The following is a 21,798-nucleotide window of genomic DNA, read 5'->3' as shown; positions in this document are numbered from 1 at the left end:
ATAAAAATTTATATTTAATTGCTTTCCTTTTTTTTTAAGTAATCTGTTACGCAGCCGGTTATGCCGTCGGCACCCTGTACGTACCCCAAAGAAAAAAAACCAGCACCAAAAAAACCCAACACTGCTTCTAAGACGGCTAGTTCGAGAATTTATGCGACACAATCACGGATTTGTAGTGAAATTAAATTAGTTTTAGGAAATTAAATTTTTTTTTTTTTAATTTTATCGGTTATATATTTTCTGAAATTGGAGGCAGAAAATATTTGGAAATATAATGCATGCAGGTACGGATATTTGTAAGGGCATGTGGGCATATGTTGGCACAGTGGAGCGTCGATAATATGTAACTGGGGGAACGGAAAAGTGATTTGGTGTAAAAAATTGGGGAAGAAAAACAAATATTACGACAGCGGCGGACTGTTCGGTGATTTTGGAAATTACCGGAACCACTTCACACCGGCTGGCCAATATTAATTATGCCCTATTTTTCACCACACACTTTCACTGTTCACTTGCGTATGAACAGTGTATGTGTGACAATGTACAAAAACAATGTATGTGTGTATGCATGCACATATGCCTCAACAGTTGGCGAGCGAATGGATAACGGAGAGGCCAAAAACGGCGAGGAGTAGTCCAGGAGTAGTTGAAATGAGAAGTCAGGGGCGTCTTCAGTAAATTCAAAAGAAGCGCGTTCAGCTTTATTTGGCTGCTAACAGAACATAAACGGACGATCGGTGACGGCCGACGAGAGAGCGAGAGTGCATAGAGGGGCGAGCGCGGATGAGCTCTTCAGCACGGGTGCGCTCTTCAGCGCAGTGACTTTAATGCTATCGCGCTTACTGAAACTTGGCTTAATTCCTCTGTCTATGATTTTGAAATTTTTGTTCCTAAGTTCACTGTATTTTAATTGGATCCTCCATCTTTTGCAAGTGGTGTCCTCATTGCTATTAATAATGAGTAACCTGCTGAACTTATTCCTTTCTCGAATGAGTTCGGAATAGAGTTCATTGCGGTGAAAATTTTAACTGGCTCGTCTCATATTTTCCTGACCTGTACCTACATTCCTCCCATGGTTGAAGATATTGTATATTTTCACCACCAAGAGGCCACCTAAGTCTGTTTTTTCATTAGTCAAGGACTTTGATTAAATCCTAACCATAGGAGATTTCAACCTTCCCCTCATTTTCTGGATCCCATCTGAGGAAGACAAACCATCGACTTTATCGATGGCTTAACTGTTTTTGCCCTATTCAAACTTAACCCAATTCATAACACTCATGGCAGATTTCTGGACCTTACATTTTAAAAAGTGCCATCCTCTGTGACAGTCAAGACGTTCACCATCCTACACTATTAGCATCGGTGTTAATTGATGTACCTCATAATGATGCTGGCTTTTATGTTCAATCTCGTTTCAAATGCTTTAGAAAGCACCTACAAGCACCTATTCGTTGAATAAATTTGTTCCTGAAGTCCCATCATCATTGTCTACAAAGCCCCTTTTTCGCCTTAAGAACAGGAAATCTAGAGCTTACAAAAACTTTCTTAGGTCCGGATCCTTGTTTCATCAGTCAAACTTTCTGTATATTGGCAGCCAGTTTATTATTTTCAACAATCAACTTTATAAGCGGTATATTATGAATTGTAAGGTAAACTTTCGAAATGATCTAAGCTCCTTCTATTCTTTTGTCAATATGAAACGTAAATCAAATCTTTTTTCTCCTTCGTTATCATATAAAACTTTCTCACATTTTTCTGAGCTAGGTATTGTTAATCTCTTTGCGTCATTTTCTCAAACAATTATTCGTCCGATTCATATAACTTCAATTTTTCTTATCCCTATAAATTACCACACATAAACAACATTTATTTGTCAAAATTTCGATTTCAGGATGTGTTCAAATCTCTCTCAACAATAGATATCTCATTCTCTCCTGGTCCTGATGCCCCTAGCTGTGTTCTAAGACATTGCTTAGATATCCTTTTGCTATCCTCTTACTATCTTATTCAATTTATCCTTGGAGCTTGCATGTCTTCCCAAGCGATGGAATGAATCATTTATTATTCCGCTTCATAAGAAAGGCTCTAAAGCACTTATTGAGAACTACCGAAGAATTTCACAGCATGGTTTTGTCAAGCATCGCTCTACCACAACTAACCTTCTTTAATTTACTTCGATCATCCACAAAGGTTTTCTGAGCCGCATGCAAACTGATGTGGTATACACTGATTTTAGAAATGCGTTGGATTCTGTGAATCATCATCCTCTCCTTCATAAGCCGTATCTTATGGGGTTTTCTCCACAAATCCTACAGTGGTTGACCTCCTATATATCGAACCGTACGCAGCGTGTTTTTTTTAAACAGATTATCACAGACTATAAACGTTTCATCTGGTGTCCCACAAGGTAGTCACTTAGGACCTCTTCTGTTTGTTCTTTTTGTTAACGATTTACCTAGTGTTATAAACTGTGCTACTACATTTATTTATGTTGAGGATGTCAAGTTATGATTTTCTTTTTCAGAGCATTTTCTTCAAAGACACCTGCAATTAGACCTCAACGAAGTCTTCTTGTGGTGTTCAAACAATCTCCTTATATTGTTCGTGCGTTTTGAGTCCGCAATACTTGGTTTATCAAAAAAGGATTGAATCTGTCCAACAGTTTTCTGTTTCTGTTATTGCATTAAAAAGTTTAAATTGGGATACCGTCACTTGCCTTCCGTCGTATCGTTTCATGACTTCCGCTACTTCATGCGTTTATTCTTGGACAAGTGGAAGGACTAGATCCTGCCGACCCCTTTGGTTATCAATTTCTAGGTCTAATTTTGTTGAATACGATCCATTTCACGATATTTGTAAAAATTACAACTCATTGTCTCATTTATTATCCTCTGAACTATCCCTTGATTGGTAATTAACACAAAAATTATGGAATCCCTTTTAGTTTACCTAATTATCCTTACTTCTAGTTATAATAATAAAGAATAACAGATCATTGTTAATAATTAAATAAATAAATAAATAAACCCTAATGAATAGGTTGTATGGCCTTAGGTTTGTTGTTGTTGTTTTGCCCAATCGCAAAAGTATGCAAAAAATGTGTTGCTGAGAATCTATACCGTTACAGTTTAAACTTTAAAGGTAAGTTCAATTGTGGGTAGAATAGAAGAGTACCGGATATAATTTAGTCGGGAAACTCGATTAAAGCTGTCCTTTTTATAGCCTTGCAGAGGGTATTTTAATTTTGTCCAAAAGTGTGCAACGCAGTGAAGGAGACATCTCCGAACCTATACAGTATATATATTCTTGATCAGGATCACTTCCTGAGTTGATATGAGCATGTCCGTCCTTCCGTCTGTCCGTCTGTCTGTCTGTCTGTTTCTACGCGAACTAGTTTTAAAGCTCTCAGTTTTAAAGCTATCGACTTGAAACTTTGCACACACCCTTCTTTTCTTTGCACGCAGTATATAAGTCGAAACGGCGCGGATCGGCCGACTATATCCTATAGCTGCCATATAACTGATTGATCGGAAATGGTATAACTTTGGTGTTTTTAAAGTTAGAGAGTTCAAATTTCACATGAGAGCTATGTTTGGCGGAATAATACGACGTGCAGAATCGGCCGACTATATCCTATAGCTGCCATATAACTGAACGATCGGAAATGACCCAACTTTCGTGTTTTTGAAGATAGAAAGCTGGAACTTGTTAAACATTCTATTTTTTGTCAGTTAATCCGACCTACCAAGTTTCATAACGATCAGTCGACTATATCTAATAGCGTCCATATAACTGAGCGATCGGAAATGGTTTTTGGTAGAAATATTAACTTTGGTATTTTTAAAGAAAGAAGCTTTGGACTTTTTTTAGATTTTGCTTTATAATAAATTGGATTATATTATCATATTTTCATAAGGATCGGCTAACTATATCCGATGTTTTTGATATATACCCGTAGTTTTAACTGCAAGGGTATATCAACTTCGGCTCCGCCCGAAGTTAGCTTTCCTTTCTTGTTTGTTTTGGTTTAGTGTCCTTGTGGTTTTATTGGTTTACTTGAATTAAAGTGTTTTTAATTATTTTAAAAACATTTTTTTAGCGCTAAAATTTTTTTGGGATAAAAAGTATTTATGAATATTAAAAATATTTCTACATGCCTTTTAATTTAGAAAAGCAATATGTAAAATAAATTATACGAAATACCTTTAAACATTACTGAAACAAATAACCATAACTTGCATCCACTTTTCATTTATTTTTTTAATATTTCAACGTCTACAAGTACCGACAAATATGCATTCGAAACAATTCGGCCATACCCAGGAGGTCGAATGAGTCATATATCATTCGTCTTCATAAATCCAAAGTTAATGTCGAAAAGTACGGTGCTAATAAAAAAATACGGTGTGAATAAAAATATTTCATAATACCAAAACTATGTGAGTAATTCTGCAGAAGTATTCGTTCGCCATCTTAGAATGTCTTTATTAAACCTCGTTGCATAACTACTAATTTGTTAGAACTCTATCCGTCGTGCATTTCTAAACCGTCTGCAGGCTTCAGTAAAGCTTTTGATTATATGAATCATATCCATCTGTTACGAAAACTTTCAATACTTTGGTATTGAAAAAGTTTGGTTTTCCATCCAATTACATGGGGTTCTCTTAGGAATCAGGTCGTGCATCCTCTATTCTTCAGTCTTATTTTATCACAGGATGTATTTTAACGTCCAAATCTCTCTTACGGTGAATAAAGCAAAATAGGATTAATGGGATTTATAAAACGATGATCAAAAGCAATATTGGCTTTCATAAAACGATGATCGTTATAAGTTCCTTATAAAACCAAAATACTTTGCATATTTCTAGTTCGTCGTATTTTCAAATACACTATACTTACTCTAATTAATTTATAATTTACTATGCTAAACTCTATACTACTCTATACTAAAGTTAAAGTTTTTTATTCGATCTTTTTTAATTTCTTTTAATTTTTTAAGATACTATAAAACTATTTGTTAAAGAATTAAAACAAATGAGATAGTGGTAAAGGCAAGGGTGTATTAACTTTGCTTTTGCCCGACGTGAGCATGCTTTCCGAGTTTATTTAGAGTTAGGATTTACCAAACCATTTTTAAGGTTCATTTTTTGGGTCTTACTCAACAATAATTTTTTTTGTGTGCGCAAAGAATTTTTGAAAAACAGTTATTAATAAATTCCTACATAAGGGAAGAGATTTATATTAGTTATACAAAATTGATATATTTAAATAATAAAATAAAAATAAAAAAAATAAAAAAAGTTGTAAAAAATTTTTTTTTTTTGTTGTCCTGTTGAACGATAACCATGGATGCATTTATCGAATATATCCTTGCGCTTCATTTGAGCATGCGCTAAATATCTTGGAAGATGGAAACTTTTTTTGTGTCAGCTGGCCTTAAATTTATTTGCAGGGAAATTTTCTTGGAAGTGAAAGCACCCTAAGCTTACCAATCAATACATTTTATAAAAAAAAAATTCAGTTTAAAAACTATTTCGGTGATTACCGCGGTGTTTTTGTGCGTGGAATAATATAATCGGAATTTTCATACATGTGGATTTGTAAATCTCTTTCTTCTTAATAAGGCAAGAAAAAATAAATAATCGTATTAAAGGCAAAAACACGCCCTCGTTTAACACATTAATACAAATTGTGCATTAATTGCCTTATATAGAGCCCTTTTATACATATGTATATGAAGATATTTTATAATTTAGCTACTTACAGATAATAAATTCGACTTATACATTTATGCCTTACGTTTTTATTTATAGCTTGTCGTATCCAATTTTAAAAATTCACATTTTCTATGGTTTTATTTGTTGTGCAAAACCAAACAGGGTTGTTTTTCAAGAGGGAAAAAATTTCCCGAAATGGTTCCTATGGTACCAATAAAAATATTGTTTTTATAGAAAAATCAAAATCATGCTAAATAAATATATTAATAAGACAATATATTGTTTAAATAAAAATATTGTTAAAAAAAATATAAAACAAAAATACAATTTGTTTAAGTTGACCTTGTAAAATTTTAATATAAAAATTATATTGATTTATGTAATTTACAAATTTTTTCCCGGATTAAAAGGGTTTATTTCGGTTTATTGGTATCAAGTTGTTTCATGAGGAATGATGTAGCTTTTATTAAACCTCTTCTGCTATAAGCATTGCAGTCTGTCTGTTTCCAAACAAATATCTTAATTTACGCCAAGGATCAGTCGTCTATATTCAATAGCTACCATTTAACTGAACGCCAGGAAAATGAGGTGAATTTGAACATAGAAGGTTGGGACTTGCTACAGACTGCCTATTTTATTTTGGAATCTTATATGAAGATATATAACTAAACGATAAAAAATAGTACATTTTTCTCAAAACAATTCAGAGTTTCAGAACAATTCTCTAAAAAAGAGTTTTAATACAAAAAAAAACTAGAGAGGACGGCTATTTTTGAGTTTCCCGAGTATTTTATACCCTGTACTGATCTCTTTCACCCCACATTTACTTTTAAATTTTAAAAGTACAGACAGTCAGCAAAAACAACATCACAAAATATTTCTGTTCCATACTTCGGTGCTTGGGGAAATAATAACTAAAACAAGAAAGGAAAGCTAACTTCGGTCGGAGCCGAAGTTGATATACCCTTGCAGTTAAAACCGGATATATATCGCAAACATCGGATATAGTTGGCCGATCCTAATGAAATTTGGTACGTTAGATGAACTGACCAAACCAAAACTAGAATCTGTACCAAGTTCCAGCTTTCTATCTTCAAAAACAAAAGTTGGGTCAATTCCGATCCTTCAGTTATATGGAAGCTATAGGATATAGTCGGCCGATCCTTATGAAATTTTGGTAGGTTGGATCAACTGACCAAAAATGGAATCTGTATTAAATTCCAGCTTTCTATTTTTAAAAACACGAAAGTTGGGTCATTTCCGATCGTTCAGTTATATGGCAACTATAGGATATAGTCGGCCGATCCTTATGAAATTCGGCACGTCGTATTATTTTGCCAAAAATAGCTTTCATGTCAAATTTGAAAAAACTAATTTGAACAAATTTGAACTCTAACTCTAAAAACACCAAAGTTATACCATTTCCGATCGATCAGTTATATGGCAGCTATAGGATATAGTCGACCGATCCCGGTCGTTCCGACTTATATACTGCGTGCAAAGAAAAGAAGGGTGTGTGCAAAGTTTCAAGTCGATAGCTTTAAAACTGAGAGACTAGTTCGCGTAGAAACAGACAGACAGACGGACAGAAGGACAGACGGACAGACGGACATGCTCATATCAACTCAGGAGGTGATCCTGATCAAGAATATATATACTTTATAGGGTCGGAGATGTCTCCTTCACTGCGTTGCACACTTTTGGACAAAATTATAATACCCTCTGCAAGGGTATAAATATTCTGTAGGGAAGCGGAAAAAAGTCCATAACTCCCCTAAATATTGTCCGATTTGTCTGAATTTTGATTTTTAGGTAAATACGTATTAGCCATTGGAATATTTATAATAATTTGCCGCTACAACATGATTTCTGTTTTGGAGCGGAATTGGCATGAACAAATTTTAGCCATACGAGTTTCAAATAGAACAATTATATCTCCTATAGTCTTCGAGACCCAAGTTTGTATTTGGATTGGTAGATAAAGATACATATGTATGTACATGTCTATGTCTCCTCCAAAAATTGTCCGATTTGGCTGAATTATGTTTTTCAGATGTACATTAGCTTTATAAATAGTTTAGCATCAAACGTATTATAGAATCAATAGTACTAAAATAGTTTAACAGTTAAGTACTCTAGCATCGTTGAGTAAAAGGGTATATTGAAGTAGAACATATCTATATATATAAAAATCAATTGCTGTTCGTTAGTCTCGCTAAAACTCGAGAATGGCTGAACGGATTTATCTTATCTTGGTCTTGAATTATTCGTGGAGGTCTAGGGAAGGTTTAAAAGGTGAGAAAAATTCGAATAATTGCCGGGAAAATCCTCAAAACAGTATTTTTCTATTTCCCATACAAACGTTTTCTAAATAAAATGGAGAGTCAATTTGTAATTTATTACCGCTGTATAAAGTTCAAATTCGCATGCGCGTTGGAGGATCTAATATCGCGTTCCGAAACTCAACAAAAGTGAAAGTGAATCGCGAACGCGACAAAATTGCATAGTCTCACAGCTTCATATAGCTTCGAGAAAATTAATTTTAGCTAACTTCAGTTGTTAATCTGTCCGATTATTTTTTTAATAAGACTATATAGAAATCGAAAGATAAATCTTAAGTTTTGTCACAAACGTTAAATTATAAATCTTAAGTTAAATTTCTGAACGCAATCATAATATTTGACATTAGATTTGACGCAGTGGCGCAGTTACGTGAATCACAATCGAAAGATGCACAAGAAAATGTCAAATGAAAATGTCAAAATGTCAGCAGCTAGGCTTGAGCGAACACGATTGAGAGTTAGGCAAACGCGTTCTGCAGCAATCGATTTGATTCGGATGTTTAATTAATAATGCCGCGACCAAGACGATCGAATCTTTCCCGACAAAGCCGTAATGCAAGAAGAATACAAAATACTGCAAATGAAAGGACTGAAGAAGAACAAGAAATTGCACGTGAACAGCGCCGCAATAGTATGGCTCGACTTCGTGCTTCTCAATCACGAGAGCAAAGTGAAGCAGCCCGTGAAACAGCTCGGTTGGCAATGCAGAATCGTCGAGCGAACAACAGAAGTCAACAAATAGATAATTTGCGACGCAGAACAAGATATTTAGCTGATTTGAATTGACAGAACCAGGCGTTGTCAAATATTCAGCGATTCCATTTCTTCAAGCAAGCACTGCCTAAAGAGCAGGACCAAGATGTACACCAAATGGAACTAACGGATGGCCCTTACACAATCGCATGGGATCTCATCATCAAACGCTATGAAACCCCCGTTTACAATTCATGCACCACATGAACGCCCTCTATGGCTTATCCTTTATCTCAAGGGAAAGCTCATCAGAGATCAAACATATGCTGAACGTAACCAACGTATGCATCATTGAGTTCAATCGTCTCAAAACGAATATCCATTCTAGCATGCAATGGATAGTCCATCATTTGATCGCTAGATTGCCTACGAAAACTGTACAAGCCTGGGAGCATGCTTGGGAAACTCCAGCGACATTCCGAGATTCCTTGATTTCCTCAAAAATCGCTTCGTCAGCATGAACATCATTGAGAACCGAAAATGTTCACAGCCCACGCAAAACTCTACGATCAACAAATCAACAAATTATCCACGCCAAAATCCTAATCCTAAGGGCAGCACGTTCCACACCACGACTGGAACCGGCGGTCCCATCTCTTGCGTAAACTGTAAGGGGCAACATATTTTGCGGCGATGTCCTGATTTTTTGTCCAAGGATTGCTTTGCCCGCAAACGAATCATTGACCATACAAAGGCATGTTTAAATTGCCTCAGCATCCATCATCTCTTGTCGCAGTGGCAGTAACAAGAATTTTTTACGATGTGGACATCGTCACCATACCCTGCTTCACTTCCCTACGACGTATACCAGCTCATCACCGATTATTCAGAGCCCAGCATGCGAGAGCTCCGATCCTGCTCATCCTTCCGATTCCACTATAGTGCTGATGGCCACTGCCGCGCAGTCAACTCGATCCATTTAGCTGGACACAGCTCTAGTACAACTACATAATAACAGCACCGGACAAACTGCCGTTATTCGAGCCTTGATCGATTATGGCTCTGAGGGCACGTTAATCACAGAACGTGCCGCTCAGTTACTGGGACTTCCACGTCACCGAGTCACAGCACAGATCACCGGGATCGGTGATAACTCAAAGAACATCTGTAAATTTAGTACGGAGTTCTCCATAAGCTCATGTACGGACCCTCAATTTCACCACCTGGTGCGACAAGCGTATGTCTTAACTCGATAACCTCTCATTTACCAAGAAGCAATGTCAACGTGGACACTTGTCAGCATCTTCAGGGATTACACTTGGCCGATCCCACCTTTACCAGGCCAGGCCGCATCGACGCGTTATTTGGAGTAGATCTAATACCATATTTGTTGCTGCCAGATTTACGGGAAGGAGCTTCAAATCAACCAATTGCTCAACTCACTCAATTGGGTTGGATCGTGTTTGGCCATAGCAATGAAACAAAGGCAAATGTGGTATGCACTGGTAAAGGGTTTCTTTGATCTCGATCAAATCAGCTCTGAGAGGACCTTAACAGCAGAAGAACAATGGTGTGAGGATCATTTCCGGCGTACCTGCACCCGACAACCCAATGGAAAATACCTGGTCCGGCTTCCGTTGGAACAAGTCATCGGAAAGTCTCACCAAATCGCACTCAATAGATTCCATCTCTTAGAACGTCGGCTAAACAGAAACGACACACTTAAACAACAATATCACTCCACCATTAAGGAATATTTTGATCTTAAGCAACTCTCCAAAGTCACTACCGCTGAAACTCGACATCAAATGATCACTCCAAGAGGTCAACAGTATTTCTCATCATGTTCTCTCCCACACCATGTCATGGTAAAGGAGGACAGTACAACGACCAAAGTTCGGGTGGTGTACGATGCATCATGTACCACTTCGAACGGAAAATCCCTTAACGACATATTGTGCATCGACGTATATCCATACGCGTAATCCGTCAACTCGCTCACGACGAACAACATCGCTACCTCTAGCAACTCCAGTCTTATTAAATGAAGTATATGTCGACGACGTCCAAACTGGTCACAATACTGTTCATGGAGCGTCTCCCAGGCTGTCTCCGATTTTGCTTGCTGGCAAAATTAAAGACCTTGCAGGCCTTGGTCTTAAAGGGCGCAAGTGTTTGCGACCACCATGGTGGTTTCTTTGACTTGTTATTGCCCGATCTGCTTTTGGGACAAGCTTTATTGAATGCCCTGGCGCACGCTGCCGTAAGCGGGTCCACCATGGCATCCAGGGCTTCCCCACTGTCAAGGTCCCCTGTTTCCCCAAGGAACTTTCTAGTTTTTTCCTGTATAACTCCCAGTTCGCTTTCCTCGGGTTGCGTACCGTTAGTCGATTAATGTTCTCAAAATTGACCACTAATTCTATGTTTCGGTGGTCCGAGAAAGAGTGTTTCTTTAGGACTCCCCATCTAACAATGTTGTCTGCTAGGGAGTCAGAGTAAAAAGAGATGTCAAGTACTTCCCTTCAGTTCTTGACTATGAGTTCTGTAGGTGGGTTCTGTACCCCTGTTACCCACCAGAAGATTGGAGCCTAGGATAAAATCGAAGATTGATTCACCCCTCTCATTCATGTCCGTGCTTCCCCACTGATGATGATGGGCGTTAGCATCGCTAACTATGATCAGGTCGATCTTGTGCTTCTTGCTGTCTTCCACCAGCTGTTTGAGTAGCGCGTGCGGGGGGAGGGCCTCCTGGTCGTGACCCAAATACGCCGAACATACCCTTAGAGGGCCATTTGGGCTCTCTGTGGCTGCAGCTATGTGGTCATCATTGCTGAAATTGGGTAGCAAAAAGAGGTTAAGGTTCTTTTTTGCGAGGATGCAGGCTCGCTTTTTACCTGTTGTATCGGCTTTGCAGAGCCTATACTCCGACGCCCCAACCCAAGAATCCTGTCTCCAAGGATCCAGGGTTCCTGGAGGAGGGCCACATCAGCTCCACTCTCGGCAAGGTGGAGTACGAGGGGCAGCTGACGTCGCTTTAGTGTGATGGAGGTTTATCTGCAAGATTATCAGGGACATTCTTACGATTCTCCACCACAGTAACTTCTGCCTCCGTCTCGGAGCTCAGCAGAGAGTCCTCCTCCATTCCGACTCCACTAAGTGCCCTTGCCAAGTCGCTCTCCTCCGAGGTGTACCCTTCCAGGATGTCCTCATCCGACATTCCTTCCGGGTGCCCCTCTTCGGTCGGCTCCTCCAAGTCTGGCTCTTTCGTGTCTGCCTCCAGCCCGATACCTCCTGGCTTGACCTTCGCATCGGATTTGTAGATACGGACCGAAACGTGTTCGAATCCGTACTTCAGCCGGTGCTCCGTCCTCTCGAGGGCTTTTACGGTCTCCTCGTCGAGGGTGAGGACGACCTGCCTCCGCAGTCCCACCGCCTCCTCGACCTTGGCGACTCTCCAGTCCGACGTGGGAAGCGTCGGATTGCCCATCCTAAGCATCGTTAGTATGGTTATTATTAGTATGGTATGGCTTTTCAGTGAGCCAAACTCGCGGCCTTGGTTTGCTTGGGATCTCCTCCCAGTCAACCGCCACCAGCTTAGCTCCAGGGTAGACCTCTCCAAGCGATGCTACCATAGGCTTGTAGGTATCTACCGATCGCGCGTCTTAGCAGGCAATTACCTTAACGCTACCCTTGTACCGTCCTGCGTCTTTGCATTCTGGTGGGGGTCCTCCGCTTCGCAGCATCTCTTCCTCGAAGCGCCCATGCAACTCGTTTACCACTCGTCGCCAAAGGTCCTTGGGGATGAGCACATCCTTGGAGCCCTTGTCCAGGACTCTAATTAGGGTTCTTCCCTTCGTCACTTCGGCGAACGAGCGGTTAGCCTGGGGGGCTTCTCCCTCCGTGGACCTCTGCCTTTTCACGCTTGGCACGATCTCCTAGGCAGGGTCTGACCCAGCACGTTTGTTCGGATCCAGCCTCACAGAGCCTTTACGCTGCGTCGAGTGAGACGCTCCCGGACCTCCACGCCGTTCGGTGGTCCCATTGCTAGCCCCGCTTTGGAAGAAGAAGCCTTGGCAACCTACTCTGCACCGGCGCGTCCCGCCTCCAGATGTTGCCGCTCTGTGGGGGGCTTCTCTATCTTAGCAACTCCTTGGCTTTTGAGAGCCTTGAAGTTTGACGGGTGACTGACCCCATTTCCGGACTTTTTTAGGGAGTTCCGTTCTCCACTAAGGTTTTTATTTGGAATGGTAGTGTTCATATTTTGGTCCCACGAGTAGGCGGGAAGGGGTTCGTCCATCATGACATAGCATGCTTGTCACGATAAGCCTGAGACGTCGGCCTGGGATAAGCCTGGGAGGTCGGCCGGTCCCCCAGAGTTCGCATATTAGCGTCGGAGCCCCCCTTCGAACACGCATCCTTCGGCATATGCTGTTCCACCTTGGATTGGGGTGATTTAGTCAGCATCCTCGGCAGAGACATGACCTTACCGGGACCTGTTACCAGCCGCCCTCACGTGGAGAGTACAGTTGCACTACTTGCGGTGTACACGGTACGCAATTGCTTGCGTGTAGGTTCCCCTGTTGTACCCGTTGGCTGACGGTCTTTAAAAGGGATAGCTACAGCATATTTTTCAATTGAATTTTTTTTTAAATATTTTTTTTTTAATTTTCACAAATTTATCTCTAAGTCAATGCTATCCTCTTCTTCTACCTCCCAACATCGGTCCATATGTTTTAGCTCGATACTGTAAAATTAGGGGATATAAATCCGCACCAATTAGAAGGTCAATTCGACCAGGTTAATCGAAATTGGGATCCGCTGAATAGAACTCTTTCCAATCCGACTAATTAATAAAAAATTCATTTGTGGGAAGATATTTCATAAGTTTTGGTAAAATAATTGCGTTTGTGCTAAATTCTTTTGAATAGTTACTGTTATTTTTTATTATCAATATTAATTTGTGATCTGAAACACATGCACCTATTGGTGATACTCCACTCATTTCTGTGTGCGGTTTTTCTTTTGGCATTTTAAGTTTTTGTGCCGTTTCTTCAGAATTCAGAGTGCTAAATGATGCCCGGGCATATTGCACATCGGGCATGTTTGGTTTTATTTATTATATTTTTTTGTTGGTAACTCATTATACCCTTGCAGAGGGTATTATAATTTTGTCCAAAAGTGTGCAACTCAGTGAAGGAGACATCTCCGACCCTATAAAGTATATATATTCTTGATCAGGATCACCTCCTGAGTTGATATGAGCATGTCCGTCTGTCTGTCTGTTTCTACGCGAACTAGTCTCTCAGCTTTAAAGTTATCGACTTGAAAGTTTGCACACACCCTTCTTTCCTTTGCACGCAGTATATAAGTCGGAACGACCAGGATCGGCCGACTATATCCTATAGCTGCCATATAACTGATCGATCGGGAATGGTATTTGGTAGAAAAATCAACTTTCGTATTTTTGAAGATAGAAGCTTGGGACTTTTTTTTAGATTTTGTATTGTAATTAATTGGTTTTATTATGATGTAAACATAAGGATCGGCCGACTATATCCGATGTTTGCGATATATATCCGGCTTTAACTGCAAGGGTATATCAACTTCGGCTCCGCCCGAAGTTAGCTTTCCTTTCTTGTTACGTGTCATTTTCCTTCTTACAGAGAAACAGGTTTGACTTAAGTATAACTTAAGTATGTTTTTAAACAGGAATGCAGGTTTTATACCTTCAGCTGGTAGTCCTTGCTCCTAGCCAAGAAACTCTTCCTCCTACCAACTTGGGTTCCTTGATTAAGACGATGTCTGTTCCATCCTCAGCCAGATGAAGCAGGAGAGCAGCTGAGGCTGGCTTACGGTGGTGGAGGTTTATTTGCAGAATCCATAAGAACATCTGCGAAATTCTCCTACATCACTGTGCCTTCCGCCTCTACGTCGTTTGATATGTGTACATCATTCATCCGACTTGCTGCCATTCAGTGTGGCAAAGAAGCGTGAGTTGTGAAGCCTACCTTCAATATCTGAGGTTAATCTCCTTTGAGATTTCGGCTGATGTTCTGTCGCAGATCGGGAGTCAGATTTGTACACCTTTACGGTGACGTCGCACCACCTCAGCGCAACAAGTTTGGCGTACTCATAGACCTCACCAAGCTCTCCTTCCGCAGCTACCCTCCCTTTTACAGCGTCACGAATTCTACATCGCCGCACACCACCACTTTGATACTGCCCTGAAACCACCCCATGTCCTTACAGACTGGGGATTTGCCTCGTTCTTGCTTGAATGCTTTGGCGGCTTTCACCCATCTCCTCTTGTCCCGAGGTATCGCAAAACGAAACTATGCCAACTAAAACAAAACCAATATCAAAAACATATTTTTTGCACAAAATATAAATATAACACAAATATAAAATATTCCTGTTTTTCGTTATTTATGTATTGGAAATTAAAATCAACAAAACCTCAATTATCCTGCATGCATTGTAAACCGTACCGAAAAATATAATTCGTATAATTTACTATTTAAACCATAATTTAAAAAAAAAACAAATTGAAAACCTTTAACCCAAGAGACAAGCTTCTTTTTTCTCGTCAAGCTAATGAAATAATTTTAGTGTTATTTAGCATTAATAAATTTAATACATTCGACATACATACAAGTATTACGACTATGTGTAACAAAATGTTGCTTTACCTTTATATCCCGATATAATAAATGTAAAAATTTTACTTTTTCCAGAAACGACGAACATACAGCAGTGGACCATACCAATGTGGACCTTTCGGTTGTTACACCCTTTAACAGAGCGCAGTATCTTATTTTAAATCATGAAAACAGGAATCGGCTCAGATTACATCCGCCACCATCCTCAAAGCCGCCATCTGTTGGTACAGCTCTTCAATCCTGTCATCAGCAACGATTTTTTTTAGATGCTGGGGCTGACGAAACAGAAATTTTAAAGCAGCCTTCTCCAAATGTCCTTCAGCGGTCAGTGACTCTGCCAGCCAAACACAGCCGGTTAGGCGTGCGGAGTCGTGTTACTTTTCAACTGCCGGCAAAAATTCGACTTACATCTCAAGCTACAGAACTCGAAAAAACTAGAATCGTGTTAGGCCCCAAAGAAAAGCAAGCCACCAAAATGACTTCAGAAGACTTGCTACAACCGGGTCATGTAGTCAAAGAGCGTTGGAAGGTACGTTTTCATTTAATATAATATGTATTAAATATATATACATTTATTTTATTTAGTATTATAAATTGTTTAATGTGTTTCAAATTAGTTTCAAACCAAAATAAAGAATTAGTAACAAAAAACAAGAAAGTAAAGCTAACTTCGGGCGGAACCGAAGTTGAAGTTACCCTTGAAGGTAAAACCGGATAAATATCGCAAACATCGGATATAATTGGCCGGTTCTTTTGACAATATCATAATATAACTAATTTATTACAATACAAAATCTTAAAAAAAAAGCCACAAGCTTCTATTTCAAAAAATACAAAAGTAGTTATTTTTACCAAATACCATTTCCGATCGTTCAGTTATATGGTCAGTCATTTCCGAACGTTCAGTTATATGGCAGCTATATGATATAGTCGGCCCATCCTTATGAAATATGGTATGTCGTATAACCAAAAATAGCATTCGTACAAGATCCGAACTCTTTAACTTTAAAAACACCGGAGTTATAGCGTTTCCGATAAATCAGTAATATGGCAGCTATAGGATATAATCGGTCGATCCAACTTATATACTGCGTGCAAAGGAAAGAAGTGTGTGTGCAAAGCTTCAGACGATAGCTTTAAAACTGAGAGACTATTTCTCGTAGAAGCAGACAGACAGACGGACAGAAGGACCAAAATTATAATACTGTCTGCAAGGGTATAATTAATACAATCATTGAACGCTGACAGTCAAACGGCTTTTCCGCTCTGTTCACTCCGACTGTCATGAAATGCGCAATGTGAAACCCCCACCCCCCTTTCCATGGCCGCCGGCCAATTCTCTCGCCGTCCAATTCGCCGGCCAGTTTTTCTATGGATGCAATATTTTGTGAATTAGGATTTCCATCCAACCGAGGTCGACAGCCTTGGGATCCTTAAATTTTGTATACACGATGCAACCCCAAAATTTGCAGTATGGGTTTCTCCGAAAGTGTCCTTCCTCCGTATTTCCTGCTTGCAGCGATGAATTTGTTGTGGGAGAAAGTAAATAGGAATCGCGTATAGTGAAGAACGCGTTGTTAATCAATCGTGGTCAACGATGTCCTTTTTGAATTTTGCATTCGCTAGTTGTATTTGTTTTTAAAGAAGTTTTCGTGGCTTATATTGACGTATACAAATCAGTGTGTATTAAATGAGATTAGTTTATCTCCCACGATAAAGCACAAAAAAAAAATAAAAAATAAGAGTTAGCAGCCACTCTTATTTTTTATTTAATATATATAAAAAATAAGAAAACCAAAACGAAAAAGATGTGTCCTTGTCAACGTTATAATTCGATCTATATTTTCTCTAGTCTTAAGCCTAACTTATCTATTTCAGCGAAGCGGGGCAAATTCCCACAAGAGCGAGTATGAGCTTTCCGCCCTTAGCTATCTTATACTAGATTTAGATACTAACAATTCAACTACAAAATAAAATTCAAATAAACAACAACTTCAAATTAATATCAAATCCAATCGACCACGACGAATCCGTTAGCACTGGCCCCATTGAATGGCTCCATCCGGCTTCAACTCACTGGCAGCCGCGCCAGCTTGTGGACTGCACTCCTATATTCCGTTCCAGAGCTTGTCCTTACGCGACCCTTCCGTCCGCGCCGGCGTGCGTTGCTAATACCTTTCCTGTGGGCCACTGTTGTGGCGGCTGGTGATCCTCTGCGATCAGGACCATCTCGCCCATCCGGATGTCGTCCTCCTGGTGCTGCCACTTCGACCGCGCCGGTAGGCCCAAGACGTACCCGGCACCATCGCTACCAAAATGTTTGCTTGATTTTCGAGACAAGCCGCCAAGCACGTTAGACCCTGCTGGTCCGGGGTACGTGGTGCAGGTGGGGCGATGAGCTGCCCGCCTGTCAACAGGTGTCCGGGAGTAAGCGCCTCGCCGTCGCTTGGGTCCTGACTCAGAGCCCCCAGGGGTCGTGAGTTCAAGACGGCCCCGACTCCAATGACGACGGTCTGCAGCTCCTCCGCGGTCAACCTGGCGTTCCCCACCGCTCGTAGGAGTAGGTGTTTTGCAGACTTCACACCTGCCTCCCATAGTCCGCCCATGTACGGAGCCCGCGGCGGTATGAACGCAAATACGCATCCGTTTCTTAATGCGTATTGCGTGACCGCGTCGACCTCGTCCTCGATTCTCCGACGAAGGTCTGCGAAGTGGCGACTCGCTCTGACGAAGTTCGTCGCGTTGTCGGGTTAACATTAAGCCAGCGTTTTGAAGAACCTGAGTTACTTCAGATTTAATTGTTTTTAGCTCCTCAATGCAACCAGCACCCGTTAAAATTTCGTCGACGTAAAAGTCGGACCCAATAACTTCGGCAGCTCGAGGGAATGTATTTCAATGTATCAGAGCGAATCTGTTCAGCCGGAGCCGAAGAATAGTTGAATACAACTCTTCGTGGATTTTAGGACCAACCATCAACAGTTCGTTTAGGCACTTCTGTGTTGATGTCTTACAAGACGCATCAAACACGACCCTGAGGCCGTAAGACACACTGATAGGGTATGACGTAGTGTGGAGTAGCAATAACATCATTGCTTGTAGGGGACATATGACCTAAGGATTCGTATTCTTCCATAAATTCCAAATACATTTTATTTAAATTCGGATCCCGAGATAATTTTCGCTCGAGCGACAAAAAACGGCGTTTGGCTACCTCGAACGAGTTTCCCAAAACGCTTGGATCCGATTTAAATGGAAGCCTGACTTCAAATCGACCTGAACTGTATTTTTCTGCTAAAGTTTCTCACATAACTCTTGTTCAGGTGACAACAGCTTTTTAGAAGTTAGTACTTTTTCCAACGACCAGCATTTTTTCAAATTGCCATCTATAGACTCGAGTAATTCTTGTTGGCAATTCAGGTTAGAGACAGGCTGTTGAGGAACTGAGGTATTAGCTTTTTATTTTCCCGATACTATCCATCCAAGGAGAGTTTTTTGGAGAATGGGATGGTTTGGCCCTTGTTTTATTTGGCCAACGGACAACAGTTCGACAAATGACTCAGCTCCAATTAACATGTCTATCCGCTGAGGTTTGTAGAAATATGGGTCTGCTAACGGCAAGTTCTTTTATAGGTCCCAATCTTTCACGTTCACTGACTGGTCAGGGTGATAACCCGAGATAGTTCTCAAAATCCAAAAGTCGAACGGAAACTCACCACCATTAATCGTTGACTTCACCACAGTGTGTATCTTTTTCTTAGCCTGGGAATTAGCTGGACCAATTCCAAGCAAGTTGATACATGATTCCAAGGTGAACAAGGTCTTCAGTAATAAAGTTCATTTGTGACCCAGAGTCAAGTAATGCTCGGGCCAATATGTGCTCGCCATTTTTAGTTCTAACGCTTACGATCGACGTCGCTAACAAAACGCATTCAAAGAATGTGACGTAGAAGGGCCATCAAGATGTAGCGCTGTAGGAGGATGTTCATTTTGTGGTGGTAACGCCAAGTTATTTTCGGTCACAGTAAATCGGTGCAGAAGTTTGTGGTGTGATCTTGCACAAATTTGACACCTAGTCGATTCACACTTCGCAACCATTTGACCTTTTCGCAGACAATTTAAGCATAATGACGCTGACTTGCAAAAACTCAAACCGTTGCATTACAGCAAGGCGAGCGAACGGACTACACTGGGAAAGACTATGGTCTTGTGCGTTGCAATAACTGCAAGCTTGTTTATTGGAAGCGGAGCAAGCCAACGAACTTCTTTAGTGCTGCTTTCCGAACACAGTTTTTCCTTTTTCGGCTTGCCACTTTCTTCGGCGGACAGGTGCTGGCACCTACGAATTAATGTTATTTCGAAATCGGACCACTGCGGCAATTCCTCATAATCCAGTGACTCATCCCATTGGCGACAGTGATGTCGATATATGTATTTTGATGTTTACTAATTTTATCCATTGGCCGTTTGTTAGTTATTTTTTTTTTACCGCTTTTTCAGAATTTGGAAATGGCTTGTGCATCAATAAGAGCATCAGCTAGTATTCCTGTATTCATCATAAAGCTTAGAGGCCCAGACGACCGAGGGGCGCTCAAGAAACGATTTGTTAGAATATTAAGTTATTTGGTAATTATTAAGCTAAGAGGAGTTAGTAAGGAAATTTAAAATTCTATATTTTAAGTTAGAGGGACAGGAAAGAGATGTAATAGAGTAGAGACCATTGTATTTCGAACATAATACCCTAAAAGGGTCATGCAGTGCATATGTCGAACTACAACGGCTAAGGAACAGAGGACTAAAGTTTCGAGTCCTTCTATTAGGAATGTTAAGATTTAAGCGTGTTAGTAAATGCTGGCTATCTACATCCCCGTTAATAAGGTTATGCAGAAAAACTACACCGAGCATTGTCCTACGATTTGTTAAGCTAGGTAAGTTTATGAGTAAGAGTCTACTACTATAAGATGGAAGTTGAAGATTTGCATCCCAGTTTAGACCTCTAAGTGAAAAAATTAGGAAATTCTTTTGTACGGATTCTATGCGGTCCTGGTGTACTCCATATTGGGGACTCCAGACACATGAACCGTACTCCAGTATAGGACGGACCAAAGAAATGAATAGTGTTTTGGTTATATAGGGGTCATTAAATTCTTTTGACCACCTTTTGATAAAACCAAGGACTCCTTTAGCCTTATTAACCATTAAGGAAATATGGTCGGCAAATTTAAGTTTGATGTCTAATAGGATGCCGAGATCATTAACCTGGGTTAATTTTTCTAAGGCAATCCCATTAATAGAATAAGCAGCTTGCAGAGGGCAAGAACGATAAAAAGACATATGTTTGCATTTAAATCCATTAAGTATTAGATCATTAGCTAAACACCATTTTTGAAAGTTATCAAGGTCAGACTGAAGACTGCATTGGGCAGAGATGGATTTGTACTGAAGACAAAGCTTTACATCATCTGCATACATAAGAACTAGAGAGTTCGTTAAAGCAGGGGGCAAGTCGTTTATAAAAAGCGTAAATAATAACGGGCCAAGATGACTTCCTTGAGGGACGCCGGATGTAGCACGGACCAGACGGGACTGAATGTTTTTAAATAAAACTCTTTGTGTCCTTCCATCTAGGTAGCTGGAGATCCACGTTAAGAGGTCTTTAGGAAAACCCAGCATATTCAGTTTACTCAACAAGAGTGAGTGATTAACTGAATCAAATGCTTTGCTGAAGTCTGTGTAAATTACATCGGTTTGATATCCCTTACAAAAGCCATCTATGACAAAGGATGTCAACTCCAATAAGTTTGTGGTGGTGGAGTGACGCTTAATAAAGCCATGCTGACAAGGAGTGATGATCGAAGAGCAAAGGTGTTGCAAATGAGGGGTAATTAATTTTTCAAATAACTTTGGAATTTCCGACAACTTAGAGATGCCTCTGTAGTTGGCAGCCTCGGACTTTTTCCCCTTTTTATGTAGGGGAATTATAAATGATTCCTTCCACTTAAGGGGAAAAATCGAGGTTTCCAAAGATAAGTTGAAAAGTCTTAGAAGAGGTTTGCACAGAGCCCTGGCGCAGTATTTTAGCACACAGCCTGGTACTCCGTCGGGGCCTGGCGAATAAATGGGTTTTACCCTTAAAAGACCAGATAATAAGTTGTTCTCAGAAAAAGACAGACAGAAAATAAGATTTGCTGCTTGAATGTTATATGCATAAGGCTGATCAGTCAATTTAGGAGGAGAATAAGTTGTTTGAAAAAATTCTGCGAATAGATCGGCAATGGCCTGATCCGAAGTCGCAGAGGAATTTTCAAACGTAAGCAGAGGTGAAAAAGATACGTGTTTACGCTTAGTGTTTACAAAATTATAAGACTGCTTTGGATCCAGAGTAAA

The 21,798-nt window shown here is 40.1% G+C and overlaps 1 protein-coding gene across 7 annotated transcripts in view; it reads left to right on the top strand.

The window, feature by feature from the left end:
- Asator (tau-tubulin kinase asator) overlaps window positions 1–21,798 on the top strand; it is a 160,431-nt gene that overhangs the window by 12,032 nt on the left and 126,601 nt on the right. For all 7 annotated transcript variants that reach the window (XM_043213621.2, XM_043213620.2, XM_070282318.1 and 4 more), the window contains exon 2: window positions 15,490–15,943. In XM_043213621.2, coding sequence (XP_043069556.1) covers window positions 15,490–15,943 — 454 coding nt within the window. The remainder of the gene's footprint in view (window positions 1–15,489; window positions 15,944–21,798) is intronic.

The sequence above is a fragment of the Drosophila bipectinata genome, chromosome 4, assembly GCF_030179905.1.
Source record: "Drosophila bipectinata strain 14024-0381.07 chromosome 4, DbipHiC1v2, whole genome shotgun sequence".
Taxonomy (NCBI): Eukaryota; Metazoa; Arthropoda; class Insecta; order Diptera; family Drosophilidae; genus Drosophila; species Drosophila bipectinata.
This window is presented reverse-complemented; position numbering and strand designations above follow the sequence as displayed.